The sequence below is a fragment of the Cydia amplana genome, chromosome 6 (genome assembly GCF_948474715.1).
Source record: "Cydia amplana chromosome 6, ilCydAmpl1.1, whole genome shotgun sequence".
In the NCBI taxonomy this organism is placed as follows: domain Eukaryota; kingdom Metazoa; phylum Arthropoda; class Insecta; order Lepidoptera; family Tortricidae; genus Cydia; species Cydia amplana.
This window is the reverse complement of record NC_086074.1, coordinates 8,674,306-8,690,182: the sequence shown is the minus strand read 5'-3', so window position 1 is coordinate 8,690,182 and position 15,877 is coordinate 8,674,306. Positions and strand designations below refer to the sequence as shown.

At 43.5% G+C, this 15,877-nt stretch overlaps 1 protein-coding gene across 1 annotated transcript in view; it reads left to right on the top strand.

Moving 5' to 3' along the window:
• The window catches only part of LOC134648772 (kinase D-interacting substrate of 220 kDa B), a 69,537-nt gene that overhangs the window by 29,028 nt on the left and 24,632 nt on the right, over positions 1–15,877 (top strand). Inside the window, 12 exon segments of the mRNA XM_063503327.1 lie at positions 956–1,065; positions 2,650–2,870; positions 4,136–4,293; positions 5,006–5,209; positions 6,012–6,155; positions 7,337–7,634; positions 8,581–8,788; positions 10,577–10,714; positions 11,577–11,744; positions 12,523–12,639; positions 13,411–13,606; positions 14,188–14,367. Coding sequence (XP_063359397.1) covers positions 956–1,065; positions 2,650–2,870; positions 4,136–4,293; positions 5,006–5,209; positions 6,012–6,155; positions 7,337–7,634; positions 8,581–8,788; positions 10,577–10,714; positions 11,577–11,744; positions 12,523–12,639; positions 13,411–13,606; positions 14,188–14,367 — 2,142 coding nt within the window.

Genomic DNA, 15,877 nt, shown 5'->3' with positions numbered 1-15,877 from the left:
TGCAAGATAAGACGACGTGCTAATAGATACCAGTACTTGTTATTTCTATTACGTAACAAAAGGTGTACAATTTCATCGACTAAATCTATCAATTTTACATTTTTGCAACTAAAATCGATACCGGCCTCTTAATCAACCAATTATTACCCTATTACATACTTGGTAATAAGTAGGTATGTTATCTTTATTAGTGTAACCGCAGTTATTATTAACAATGACTTATTTCTTAACGTGCTGGGTCATTAGTTAGAGACTCGACGCCAATGTTAACAGTTAGAACACGCAACCAACAAGCAAACATATAAATAGTTATATGATTGCAATGAGTTACCGAGAATCCATTAATCACTCGTTTCATATTTGTGTAATGCATTTGGTGTAGGGTTTGTACAGGCTAATATTAAGAATGGCAATGCTATTCTCACTAATGGGACACGCAGGAAAACAAAAGTTGTCTCTTCCTTTACGGAGAACTTTAGGATATAGTTAACCCTTTATCGCATACGAAGTCTTGAGAAATGATATTCAACTCTATTGATAGCTATTAAAGTTCAAATTTAAACAAATAATTATTATTACATGCGGTAAGGCTTTAACCGTAGATTAGGCACCAGCGATCTTTCTACATAATTCAATTAACTTTTGCGAATAGGAGAAAAACACATATTTAACCAAAGTTTGTTGATAAATCTGATGTATTATGTATATAGTCTATTCCAATCGCATGTTAAAATAAAACGAACAAAAAAAAAACGCCGAATGACAATGACCAAGTCATGTGTTTTTTTTTTCGTTTACAGTACCTAGCACCTATTTTAGGATCATCCGAATAGAATGGACTATAAGTAGATGATTATGAGTTATGACACACAAAAAGGTTAAAAGTGTACGTATCCTTAGTCTATGTTTATATAAGTTGACGTCGATTTATTTACTTGTACCGTTTCTATTTTAGGGTGGATGGACGCCTTTAATGTGGGCCTCTTACAAGGGGTACGAAGAAATAGTTGTGATATTACTGGAGAAGGGCGCTGATGTACACGCACACGGACACTATAATATAAAGTAAGTATTCCAATGCATCAGTCGCGGGCATAAGGTTTCTCGGTTACACGTAGCACGTAGGCGCTACTGTCATAAAGACATCCATCCACAAGATTACATCCAAAATCAATAACAAGCAGGTAAACGTTGTTCTTATTGATAACCGAAAAAAATGTCGACTTCAAAGATATCTTTACATTTTTCGCTTTATTACAAAGGAGTAAGGTGCAAACGTGTAAAACATACCTATGGTTGACGTCGACTATACATTTTGCCAGTGATCGAAAAGTTGTTGAAAAAAGTAGTTGTTACGAGAAGTCGTGATCAATATCTGCTTCTAACGCTCGCAATTTAATAACAAACGATGGCTGCAAAGTTTCGAAAACTTTAACTTGAAAGTCAACAAACTTGAACCAACTTTGTAAAGCTTGTTTAAATTTGTTAGACAGTGTCTCATGTCACCAACTAACAGCTAAAACTTGTAAACATAACACGCAGCAATATTAAGTGTCGCTTGTGTAAAATAAAATACATTACAATCGACATGTACAGTTGACAATAAAATTGAACAGCGACATTAGTGGTGACAATATGCAGATACTGGTCGCGTTATGGACGCAATTACTTTTTCGACGTAAGGTTTAAAGGCTTAGTTTAATAGACGGTATTATAGTTTCATGGAATAACAATATTGTGGTTAGCCTTTGCCGTAAAGCTGCTTTTTTTTGTATTCATTACTTGGTTTAATGCGTTTCAATGTTGTTGTGTATATGGTTATTTAGTTAGACGGTACGAGATGTCGCATAGATCTGTTGAATTAAGGCTCATTTAGACGGCACGCGAACCCGTGTACGAGTTTAGTAACATTGCGTACCATTGAGGTTACATCAATCCAGCCGACCGATCAAATGACGCAATGTAATGAAACTCGCATGCGAGTTCTCGCACCGTCTAAATGAGCCCTCAGTTGTACTTTAGTAGTGTATCGGAACTCGCATACGAGTTCTCACACTGGCTTTTAGAGCCTTTATTTTTACACGCGTGTATAAAGATCAAATTGTATGTACAATAATATACCATGTTACTACCATGGAACTGAGCTGATGATAGTTTGAATGATGGCCAAAGGACCTCCTCGAGGAAAAACGCAACCACATTTAGCCCTAAGTGTGAGGCCTGAGTGGACGCTCAAGTTGGGCGTGCAGCAGGGCGGGGCGTGCGGCGTGCAAGCTAACAAGTTAAACAAATGCAAACGTATAGTAGCGTTCTTAGTGCACGCTGTTCAAATCACTTGTGAGCCCGACGCCCCGCTGCACGCCCCGCCGAACGCTCCCCTCCGAGCGTCCACTCAGGCCTTACACTTACACTAAGTATAAGGCCTGAGTGGACGCTCGAGTTATGCGTGCAGCGGGGCGGGGCGTGCGGCGTGCATGTTAAACAAATGCAAGCGTATAGGAGCGGCCTTAGTGCACGCTGCTCAAATCACTTGGGAGCTCGACGTCACGCTGCACGCCCCGCCGAACGCTCCGCTCCGAGCGTCCACTCAGGCCTTACACGAAGGCACATTAGAAAAATGTCAGAACCACATTATCCTATATCTTCCAGTTCGTTGGTATGGGCGGCGGGGCGGCGGCACAGCGGCGTGGTGCAGCGGCTGCTCGCGGCCGGCGCGCGCGCCAACTCCTGCGACAAGTACGCCACGTCGGCGCTCACGTGGGCGGCGCGCGCCGGCGACGCCGTGGCGTGCGCCGCGCTGCTGCGCGCCGGCGCCGACCCCAACACCGCCGGCATGTACTGCTGGACCCCGCTCCTGCAGGCAACGCACGGTAAGCATGCCACCTCGTCCGTTAAACGTGCGTGCGTTTTGTGGCCCTCGGGTACGACAAGTACGCCACGTCGGCGCTCACGTGGGCGGCGCGTGCCGGCGACGCCGTGGCCTGCGCCGCGCTGCTGCGCGCCGGCGCCGACCCCAACACCGCCGGCATGTACTGCTGGACGCCGCTGCTGCAGGCAACGCACGGTAAGCATGCCACCTCGTCCGTTAAACGTGCGTGCGTTTTGTGGCCCTCGGGTACGACAAGTACGCCACGTCGGCGCTCACGTGGGCGGCGCGCGCCGGCGCCGACCCGAACACCGCCGGCATGTACTGCTGGACCCCGCTGCTGCAGGCAACGCACGGTAAGCATGCCACCTCGCCCGTTAAACGTGCCTGCGTTTTGTGGCCCTCGGATACACCAAGTACGCCACGTCGGCGCAACGTGGGCGGCGCGCGCCGGCGCCGACCCGAACACCGCCGGCATGTACTGCTGGACGCCGCTCCTGCAGGCAACGCACGGTAAGCATGCCACCTCGCCCGTTAAACGTGCGTGCATTTTGTGGCCGTCGGATACAACAAGTACGCCACGTCGGCGCAACGTGGGCGGCGCGCGCCGGCGACGCCGCTGCTGCAGACCACCCACGGTAAGTATGCCGCCAAGCCCACGAAACACCGAGGCCGACCACCATACATTTGTTTTAACACATTCACTAGCGAATCGCTTGTCGAGTTCTCTGTTCGTAGGCGCTTTTCGGTGCAAACGAGAAAACCCGTGTTATCGGCTGCGCCCGTAGCGCGTAGCTCGCGCTGTCAATGAATATGTTAACCAATGTGTGTGGGTGTGTGCGGTCGACGTTAGCGCCGAGCGTGTTCCGTGGCCCTCAGATACAAGTACCTACGCTTCGTCGGATTTGACGCTTACGCCGAACTACTTATTATGTTGAAACTTTAGTTATTTTTAAATTGTTAGAAACCTAAGTCTTCTCTATCGATCTTATTACGTTGATTTGTCAGGTGCCTTTTATTCCTTAGTATAAAAGTTATTTTTCTGAGAAAGCGTTGTTGTTGCCAAATGGTGGTCATTTAGCACATGCTTAACTCTGTTACCAATAAACGCCACTAGCCCAACATACTTTACATTAAGCGTTAAATGTCATTCGCATCGTTAAATTCGCACCGTCGCGATCTAATTCTAAAATAACCAATATTAATATGTATTCTATAGTGACTTAGGTTGTTGTGAAAGTAAACCATTCAATTTTCCGTTCATTGCAGGGAACCACTTGGAGATCGTCCAGATGTTGTTAGAACATAAGCCGAATGTGAACGCGTTAGACAAGGACGGCTATACGGCGCTCGCGATCGCCTGCAAGGAGGGATATTATGACATAGCGGTGGCACTCATTAACTCGGGGTCATATATCAATGTGCAGGTATGTATGGGAATAAATCATCACTAGTGGTCATGCTCTATTAATGCTCTAGTCTAGTTGGTTATTCAGTGACCAAAAATAAACCCCTGCTGGCTCACTTGGAGAAATTGTCCGAGAGGTTATCACGAAGTTGGGAAAATTGACAGGAATTTTTGGAAGAATTCACTAGAAATAAAGGAAGTTTTCATTTTGGAAAGAGGATTTCCGTGCAATCTTGCATCTTGCGAAAAAGTTCAGAGATGTGAAAGATGTCACAATTTTGGAAATCTCAGTACCCACATTTGGTCCCTGCATGCCTCCTCTCATTATGCATTTTACACTTGAATCTAGTATTTTAACTGGATCGGGCATGAGGGGTGGGAGGAAATGACCGAACGGGATAGTCTTATGTATCTTTCAGTAGGAGTAGCAGCGAAAGCGCTATTATTGTTTTTCCTTGTCACAGTCTCGTTTTTTTTTATTCCTCACCGTAAATTAGTATGGATTATGGAGGGCAACAAATAAATTCGACCAATCATAGTGTCGCATTGCGTATGTTTTGTCCCTCACGGAGGCACGCGTATACCACTTCTATAGGATCCTACCTTCTATGATTTTACAATTAGAGTTTGTTTGTGTTAAAGGTGACGTCTTTAGAGGTCACAGGGTTAACACCATGCTAACCAGTAACACAGGGTTAACACAGGGCTAATGAAAATATTGTAATTTCTAGGACCACTCAAAAGACACACCTCTCATTCACGCAGTCAAGGGCGGCCACAAGAATATAGTAGAGGCTTTGCTCAAAAAACATGTAGACGTGGACCTGCCGGGCAAGGAGAAAAAGACCCCAGTGTATACTGCAGTGGAAAAAGGACACGTTGCTATCTTGAAACTGTTGCTGGCGTCCAATCCCGACTTGGAACATTGTACCAGTGTAAGTACACAACACCACCTATTCGGAAAAGAGCTTTTTCTTCCCTGCTAGGAGGGATCAAAGTGGCACTTTTCCTCCCTGCTAGGAGGGATCAAAGTAACACTTTTCTGTTCTAGCACACTATTTTTTTTACATTTTTATGCACATAATTTTTTTAGCTTAATCTGTTTAAGCATCAGATTGTGTCAACACTAAGATTTTTTTATTTTCCTCATAGTTAATGTGAAAAGCAGTATGTGTCACACGGTATCAAAATTGTTTCGTCTTGGGCGTTAACACTTGAATCCCTCATTACGCTCAGCTCGGGATTCTATTGTAGAATCCATCGCTTCATTCAGGATTCAATGTACGCCCTTGACGGGAATATATCATTTTGATCCCTTGTAACACAAACTACTATTTTTAAATTAGCTTACTAGTGTGTTCCACTGCTGGGCAAAGGCCTCCCCTCTTTCCCGCCACTTGGCTCTGTCCACTCCACTAATGCATACAGCAAAAATAGTAAGGTATATAAAATATACATATTTTATATTTCAGTTACACGCTTCGCGATTAAGTTCTCTATCTGCATTTAAATTTCTGTCCAATAAGAAAAAAAAGTACCTACATTTAAATTTATTTTGACGAATCATGATAGGTACTATCGTCGGATTCAGATCTAATTTGCCTGTCTCTTTAAGTTTTTCGCGGCAGTACGAGGTACTATTTACACCCCAGACCTTTGTGTCAAACGCTGACGGCTGCTTTGCCAGTGATGTGATGGTATCAGATTGTCAATCTCTCTCTTGTACAATTTGTACAGAGCGGTGATACGCCCCTGCTCCGCGCGGTGCGGTCGCGTAACGCGGAGATGGTGCAGCTCCTGTTGGAACGGAAGGTGCGCGTCAATGTGGCCGACAACCGCGGCGACACCGCGCTGCACATCGCCATGCGGGCGCGCTCTAAGGTATGTAACCGTCTGTGTACTATCCATAATGTAGTATCCATACACACCGGGAACAAATATATGACTCGTTACGTCACCAGCAGCTGGAATCGACATGTCCGCTCTCACCAACGCCTCTCACGTGTCTGTCACCCCATTATCCGTGAACCCGAGACTACGTTATCCCTACGATAATACAACACAAACACTGCAGATAATATTTGGGATATTGTCTGTTTGGGATATACTGTCGTCGTCGATCGTCGCAATAGGGATGTTGACATGAATCGCGAATATATAGCATGTTATGTTTTTACCATAGCAGGGAATATTAGAACGCGGAGAATCATATTTTGCAAGTGTAAATATGCGTAATAAATTAATTAAAAATAATCAAAAGTATTTAAAATAATGCCCAGTATCACGTGACTGCAAACGCCAATCGGAGCGCGTGACGTAATCACAGTGGAATCACCAAAGACAAGTTATAAAACCTGCCTATGTGTCTACAGATTATCGTACCGAAACGCGATCTTGGTGCGGTGCGGCGCACGAATCGATAGTGTGTAAGGTGGTGCGTTAAGGACGCAGCTATAAGTTAGAGCGAGAAAGAAGGTCGCTGTCCGATGCGGTAGTGTGTTAAGGCTTTAAAAAAAATTGTCTATTGCCATATAAAGAATTTAAAAAATGACTGACAGCAGTTTGTTTAAAACGCCGTTACGTCATCAAGGTCACGTGACAGTTTGGAGCGTTTAGGCGCGAAATTTAAACACGAAACTTATTATACATGTTTTTTTATTGAAAATTAATGAATATATTTATTTAATATTTTTTGTAATTATTACGTGTCTATCTACAAAATGAAACCAGTTCCAAAAAATTGTCAACATCCCTATTGAGAGGGTAGATTACTGAGAGTGACGTTCGGATCGCGACAGCAACAGTGTTACTGCTGCAGTGTTGGAGCACCGGGAAATGGAAGATAGACTGTCAATTTCGTTGACTAATCGCTGTAGCAGTCTCCATCCGTATGTCAAGTCGCAGTCTCCCTTGCGAAGTACTAAGTTGAAAGTGGTACCGTGCGACGTCATTTTAGATGCCATTTTAAATGGCGCCAATTTTAGCATTACATTAAACGCACCTTCTGAGTTCTGACGATGAAGTCTATGAAATGAAATCTTACACAAGTTTTTCTCTTTCAGCAAATAGTCGAAATACTCCTCCGGAATCCGAAGAACAGTCAATTATTATACAAACCGAACAAGCTAAACGAGACGCCGTACAACATCGACATGTCATACAACAAGACAATACTCGGGCAGATATTCGGCGCGCGAAAGCTCAATACTAATGAAGACAATGAGAATATGCTGGGATATGAATTGTATAGTGCGGCTTTGGCTGACATGCTGTCTGAGCCTAGTTTGTCAGTGCCCATTACTGTGGGGCTGTATGCGAGGTGGGGCTCTGGGAAATCGTTTTTGCTCAGTAAATTAAAAGGTAAGTTCCGAATATAATCTAATTCCCGTTAACACAGTTTCACATAAAATGAATAAAAAAATTATGTGCACTGTTTTATTATGATAACGGATTCGAAGACCACTGGGACCGCCCACTGTATAAATTAAACCCATACCACCATATCATAAACGAATAAGTTCATTTTGGTGCTAAATTTTTCGACTTTGACCACATATTCGTAAACACGATTGAACCAAAAACTCGATTTTTGAAATTCTGAGTATCTTGACCCACAGACAAGACATCCTCTAGACTGAGCATAGTAGCGCTACTCCCTCTGCCACAAATATACGGTAGTTTTACTCCATTTTCGAGTCAAAGTATCTTTGTGTGACGTCCGTGTCTTTGAACGGACCAATCACGGCACGGGACTCGCTCACCTCGTCCCCCGCACCCCAGTATTTTGGCAGCATCGGATTCATGAAATAATTGCTCTAAACTCCGTCTAGAGGATTCCTAGTCTATGATCTCGACCTGCCTTCATAATCAGAAACCGTTTTGAAAAAAATTGTGAAAGCTATTCATAAACCGAATAATGTAGCATTTGTTTTGTTTCATTGCCTTCTGAATTAAATTCATCCCAATTTCCTATAAAGTGTCATTCAATAGAACTTGCTAAATATGTAAACAAAAATTACTAGTAAATTGACATTCAGTGTCAATTTTAGTATGGCGGTTTGTTTACATAGTTAGCAAGTTCTATTGAATGACACTTTACAACAAGGTTCAAATCAAAATAGGAAAATCTTGTATGATATACTTGGTCAAGCAGATCTTAAAAGGAAAAAATCAGATAGAAAAAGGCGGCAAATTTGAAAAATGTAGGCGCGAAGGGATATCGTCCCATAGAAAATTTGAATTTTACTGACAAGATTTGCTTGACCAGCTTTAGACTCTCCGTCATTGCAACGTGACTTTTTTGCAGAGGAGATGAAAAACTTCGCCCGGCAATGGAGCGAGTCCGGCTGGGCGTGGTCCTGGGCGGTCTCGTGGGGCGCCTGGCACGTGGCGCTCGGTGTCGGCGCCGGAGCGGCCGTGGCCGGCGCGCCCGCATACGTCGCCGTCGCGGTGTGCTTCGGACTCTTCGCTGCCATGTACCTGGCGCTGTACATGTTCTGGAGTCTAGGGAACAAGTTAGTCTATCTTTGTCTATGAAACCGTACCCTATTATATGAAAAAACTGGGTACATCGCGTATAGTATCAGCGACTGCGTGGCCGTGGCCGGCGCGCCCGCATACGTCGCCGTCGCGCTGTGCTTCGGACTCTTCGCCGCCATGTACCTGGCGCTCTACATGTTCTGGAGTCTAGGGAACAAGTTAGTCTATCTTGTCTATGAAACCATACCGTATAGGGAATATTACGCGAAAGTCTGCGTAGGGGGCGCCACTCCCAAAACGAGTAAACGATCTAAGGGTCTACCGCAAACGAGAGAGTCGAGCTTTTGTTATCTAACCTCTCTAACTCTATCACTCTTGGCAGGCAGATAACCGAGTTTCGATTTCGCGTTTCCCGGTATTTTGTAAACAAACCGCCTTGATGTATCAATGTCATATTTGATTGTCTGTGAAAACTTATCAAAAAATAGTTTAAGGTACAGTATGTATAAGTTACTCTATGGTATACTTAAGTCACTAGTGCATGTTAATTATAAGATGTAATTATTTTTGAATAGATGTGTCCCGCCGAGTTTGTTGCCGGTCCCATATTGGGATACCCTCCTCCAATTGAGGGGAGATTTAAATCTTCTCGGGGCAGAGGTGTAGGGTTGGAGCCGGTCTACCTAGCTTTATTTGACGTTCATAAGCGCATTGTAATTATGCCTACTTGAATAAACTATCTTTTATCTTATCTTTAGTGCTGCACTCTGGCGGCAAAACATTGCAGTAACACACCCTATTCTATGAAAAACATGGCACATCGCGCTCAGTAACAGCGCCTGCGCGGCCGTGGCCGGAGGCCCGCTTTCGTCGCAGTCGTCGTTCTACTTCCTTACCATCTTGCTATGCATTATGTATTAGTTGGAGACGAATGGGGTTGGCCGGTTGAATTATTATAACAGATGGCGCCATCATAGCTTGCCCTGTCAATTCTGTAAATTTTTGTTTTTTTTAATGCCCTGAATGCCAGCCCTTTAAGCCAAATCTCATAGAAAAAAGGGGAAGCTGTGATGGCGCCATCTATGCAAACCTTTGACAGTTGCCAACCCCATTGCATTGTAATACGATGCTGAATGTGCGAGCCGTAATTTGAATAATCTAACGAAAGAGCTTGATATTGATATATTTAATTACGACATTCCCTCCGTGAGGCGCAAATTGACGGAAATGTGTTTCAATTAGGCATTTTGTATTTATCTTGTAAGCGAGTGCTTTGTATATGTAGTATCCAATCCTTATTTTGTTCTTAGTTTTTACAATAATTGGTGTCCTGTCACCGGTAGTAGGTTTGGTTTATGTAAGTGAATGTTGTTAGTTCTGTTTAGTTTTGGATTGAGTCTTATCTCTCTCATGTTTGCAATGTGTGTGTGTGTGTGTGTGTATGTGATGCGTGTTACTTAAGTATATGTTTTTATTACATATCTATTTGTGAGTTCCTGTAATTGGCTCTATATATCTATTTAAGATTCCATTGTCATTTAGTTAGCTGTTGGATCTCCTTATGTAAATAAATAAATAATAGTTATTTTCGATACAAGTGCGAAAAAGAGGAAATTCGAAACGAGTGGTGATAAATTAAAACACGACCGAAGGGAGTGTTTTAAATCGACACGAGTTGCGAATTACCTATTCGCACGTGTATCGAACAACGTTTTACAGTACATATGGTACTCTAAAGTTTCGACATACGCACGAAAACTGCTATTTTACGCACTAGTGCGGAAAAGTAGCCCCATATGTACTGTAAATATTGTTGTTTCTAGATACGAGTGGTGGTGGGCGGGTGGCGTTCTATCCGCTCTCGGGCGTCGGTTCAGCGCGCTGCTGCTAGTACTGCAGGTGGTATTCTGTCACCCGCCCGGGCCCAACGACCCGAGGGCTCTGCCCGCTACGCCCATAAGGTAAACTAAAACTAAATAAAAAACTAGTCTCTTTTCTGGATTAGGAAATCAGATGGCAGTCACTTTCGTTAATTTTCGAAAAAAGTTGCTAGCGGAACCCCATCTTTCCTTAGCGAGTCGTTACATAAAACCGCAACTAAGTATACTAGGAATGTTGTAATGATGTTTTAGATATAGTTTGTAGCTTTCTAATAGACCCCGAAGGCTAATCCTATTGTCTATTGTTCAGTAAAACCGCACGTGCTACTTACCTGCAAAAAAGGGTCCTAATTATTCTATTTGGCACCTGAGCGCGGGCTAGTCCAACGCTCAAAAAACCAGTGTAGGTGCGCTCTCCGATAACGCGCCTTTGTTACACATCTCCATGACACATTTTAGACTGGTTCTGTAGCGTTCGACTCGCCGGCACTCAGTAACCGAAGTACCGATTTTTTATGCAGGTGGTTGTGGCACGTGGCACGAGCGGTTTTTCTTAACAATAGACAATAGGATTAGCCTTCGGGGTCTATTAGAAAGCTACAAACTTATATCAGAAGCCGCGTTTCATAACGCCAAATATGGAAAGGAGCATTATGTCAACGGTTATTCCCACTAGTTACCACCAAGTTGTTATCAATGGTAACAACTTGGTGGTAACTATTGGGAATAACCCGTGTCAACTATAGTTGCTGCGGTCTCATTTTATTGTCCTATGAAAGGACATTTTAAAACTAGAACAACTAGGATTTCTCAGAAATAACTACAAGACTATGTATTTTCGACTACGGTGACTCTCAAATGTTATCTCTGATGTGTTCCATACCATAACGGACATTTTATTTAATTTGTATTTGGCAGTATTCATACTCAGTGCTTGTTTCAGATTCCACTTCACAGAGGGCATGAAGAGCGGCAGCCAAGAGGGCGAGGCGATGGTGGTGCAAATGATCGCGAGCTTGGCCGAAGCTCTCGAGTGTCAGTACGGGCGCATTTGTACCAGGCTCGCGCGCGCTTTTAGGCCAAAACCTGTATCTTCTACGTCGGGATGGAAGTAAGTATGGCAGGTAGTACCAAGTTAAGTTGGTTCATAGAGAACATGAAGAGCGGGAGCCAAGAGGGCGAGGCGATGGTGGTGCAAATGATCGCGAGCTTGGCCGAAGCTCTCGAGTGTCAGTACGGGCGCATTTGTACCAGACTCGCACGCGCTTTTAGGCCAAATCCTGTGTCTTCTACGTCGGGATGGAAGTAAGTATGGCATGTACACATAAAGCATGAAGAGTCACAGCCAAGAGAGTGAGGCGATGGTGGTGCAAATGATCGCGAGTTTGGCCGGAGCTCTCGAGAGTCAGTACGGACGCATTTGTACCAGGCTCGTGCGCGCTCTCAGTCCTTGGTCTTGACCCGTCTCTTCTACATCGGAATGGAAGTAACTTTTTTATTTATTGCCTAGATTTCATTTTTACCTATCATATAGCAGGTATCTATATTTTATTATTTATTTAGGTTCGCCAACAGGTGCAATACAAAAAATACTTATAAATGACAAGTTATAAAATAAAATTGCTAGAGTATTCACCCAATTACAGGCAAACACGGAATGCATGTAACAGATGTTGCTTACATATGTTTTTTTTATCCTAAGTACTAAATATAAATCAAGATTGCTGAAATTAGGTAGTATGATACAGAAAATAAGCTTTGTAACTAATGAGATTGATACTATCCGTAGTCTAAATTAGTATAAGAAATAAACTGACTGTAAACAATACTCTATTACCTTTGTTTTAAGGTTCAAAATCACATTCCACTAGCCTGACCTCTATTTACAGATGGCGTCGAGTGTGCTGCATCCCGCACATCGTGACGTTCGAGATATGCTTCACTTGCATTCTCGTGGGGCTGTGCGTTCTCGTCATGTACTTCACTGACGCCAACTACGATGCACAGTAAGCGAGCGATGGATTTTATGATTTTCTTTGTGTTTAAAGTTAGGTCGCAAAGGACATCGTACAATAAATTATGGTGTCTATAAACACTGTCATATTATAAAATAGATCACTTAGGTCTCTTCGAGGTCACCGGGGACCGTAGGGCTGGCTCGTTCCTCGCCCAACGGATCGGCATAGCCATCCAAAGGAGGAACGCAGCCAGCCTTATGGGAACCCTTCCACAGGGATCGGACCTGGGTGTTCTAGCCTAATATATACATATTGGGCTAAGTCATCCACATTGTTTTATTTATTTTTTAGGTATTCGTTTTGAAATAGGTCTATTTTATAAAGTAACAAAATAGCCTAATATGGTTTTAAAAATTTTTGGTATTTACGACTAAATTGGATGTTTATTTGAATTCAGATTGCTGACAAATTCACACGATTGATTTAAGGATGATTATTTAGCCCATTCTTTGTGAAAATATCTACTTTAGAGACATTGCACCAAAGGTGGCGGATACGTGATCTATTTTTTTTAAAGCGTCTGATAAAACTAAGACGCCGATATTTGGCATACGTAATAATTTTTGCTAATTTAACTATTAAGTCAACAGTATATTACTTGTGAAACTAGCTGCCATACGCGTCAAGTCCCCAACAAAATTGACATTCTGGCGGAATGCCCCTTTATCTCTAAGTCACTTCAAATCTATCTCACATTCGCTTAGTTTTAAAAGTGAAGTAAAACTGACGACTCAGTGAGATTGGGTCGTCGTCGATCAGGCGGCGTGAAATTCAACAGGGTCTGATGTTCGGCGCGTGCGCGCTGGCCGGCGCCGTGCTGCTCGCCAACCTGTACACGTGGGGCCGCGTGCTGCTGGCGCTGCTGCTGCCGCCGCGCGCCCGCCTCGCGCGCGCGCTGCGCCGCGACGCGCCCACGCTGGCGCTGCGGCCCGAGGTGCAGACTCTCACGCACACGGTGAGTGATTTCCAACAGGGGCTGATGTTCGGCGCGAGCGCGCTGGCCGGCGCCGTGCTGCTCGCCAACCTGTACACGTGGGGCCGCGTGCTGCTGGCGCTGCTGCTGCCGCCGCGCGCCCGCCTCGCGCGCGCGCTGCGCCGCGACGCGCCCACGCTGGCGCTGCGGCCCGAGGTGCAGACTCTCACGCACACGGTGAGTGATATCCAACAGGGGCTGATGTTCGGCGCGTGCGCGCTGGCCGGCGCCGTGCTGCTCGCTAACCTGTACACGTGAACTGAACTTTGGAAGTTTTGGATATTTTCGATAAAATATACCTATGTATTTGTCAACGTCACGTAATTTTAGTAAATTATCGCTCGACATGTTTCCATCCATTTCGAGGATAGTCAACTTGAGTAACACCAGCAGCATGTGTACGAAACTTACGACGACCATGTTCTCGAATAAATCATCATCTACCTTGCGTTGTCCCGGCATTTTGCCACGGCTCATGGGAGCCAAGCGGACCCCGCCGCTTGACAACTAATCCCGAGAGAGAGTTCTCGAATAAATATTCAATGTAATTATATTCTGTCCAGGTATCATGCCTCGACGCATTCACGGGCCAGCAGACACGCCTAGTGGTCGTCGTAGACGCCCTGGACAGTTGCGAACAAGAGAAAGTTCTAGCTCTCCTCAACGCCGTGTACGCCCTCTGCTCTGACCCGAAGAGCCCCTTCATACTGCTGCTGGCAATCGATCCGCATATCATTAGCAAGGTGAGTTGGGCTTTGTGGTGTTGTGATAGAGTTGGTTTTAGGAGAACGGGAGGTTTCTAGCGTTTCAACGACTGTTCATTACTATTTATAGTTGAGTAATTCACTCGGTATTCGGTATATTCGAATAAGAGTCGCCTATAATCTGTTTTGTGTCGAATATTTTGAAAAATAATAACAATTAGAAAAATAATATTAACCCCTGGACACAATATCGCAATGACAATCAAAATTCAATTCTAAGACCGTTATCAGACCAGGATGTCTGATAACGTATGAGTATGTATGAGTTGCGTTCTCGCTCAACTCCATACATCGAGCGCGACTTCAAGTAAGACTCGCGCGCGAGAACGCAACTCATGCTAGACTGCCAGATATAATACATAAAAATCGTCTCTCTCACTCGTACTTTCAACGTGAGAACGAAATTCTGATCGCTGAAACGCTAGAGTCTACGTTTTTTATACTCAAATATAATGCTTGTACACAATAGGAAACAAACTTGTAGACACTTGAAGTATAGTTAGTGTTGAATTGTTTATTTTCCATCCTGATGCTTATGTTAGTTCAACAGTAAAGTTGATTTATGTGGCCCTAGTGAAAAGGAGTCCACGTAACAGTTATGCTCTTTTACACCTAAGCTACGCGAGACTTGCACCCTTTTTCACCAGGGCATACCAGGGCCACAGATTTATACATAGAGATCGTAGCGTAACTTGCGACAGATACTTATTAGATAATTTATATTTTAAAGATGCTTAACGTTAAATTTATGAAGAAGTAATAAACTCAGTTGCACTTTAAAATGATGTGCATGTTGTTTTACGTTAAGTTTGTATTTAAGATTCAAAATTAGTGAACTACTTTTTTCTACACAAACCTGAGAAGTAAATCAAAGCACTAAGTTAACTGATAGGGTTCAATTTTGCATAATTTCTGACACCCGTTTGACTTATAAGGGTAAAACTTTTGAAACGACAACTTTTACGTTATTAAATAGTTTTATTGCTTAAATTAAATAATTCATATTACCCTGCTAGTTATCCTCGCTTATACACTGAATAATAACTAATGCGAAAGTTACTATACGCTCTCTTTCACACTAATGATCTGACCCGGCATGTAGACACGTACAGATAGATTTAACAGCTTCGTATGTGCAGGTTGCTTGGATGGAGGTTAGTCAGCCGGTGGTGTAACCTTGGTGTTGTGCGAGACCCTTTGAATTTTTGCATGATTATTTTCCAGTTATAATCCCATGTACATTTCAACTTTTCTTCTCAGTATAATAAGGGAGTCACCACACTTAACGCTTCAGAATCACATCAAACCGGGTAGAATTTATACAAACGAACACATTAGGAGCATATATCGCAACACATTCTTTCTATGGTAAAAAGGTGTATTGCAATCAATTTTCCTATTTCATTATTATCAACTAGGTAATAATACAATAAAATAGTGCATATTCTAGCTGAAGCTATCTTCACATGCGATGGGTTAGAACATAGAC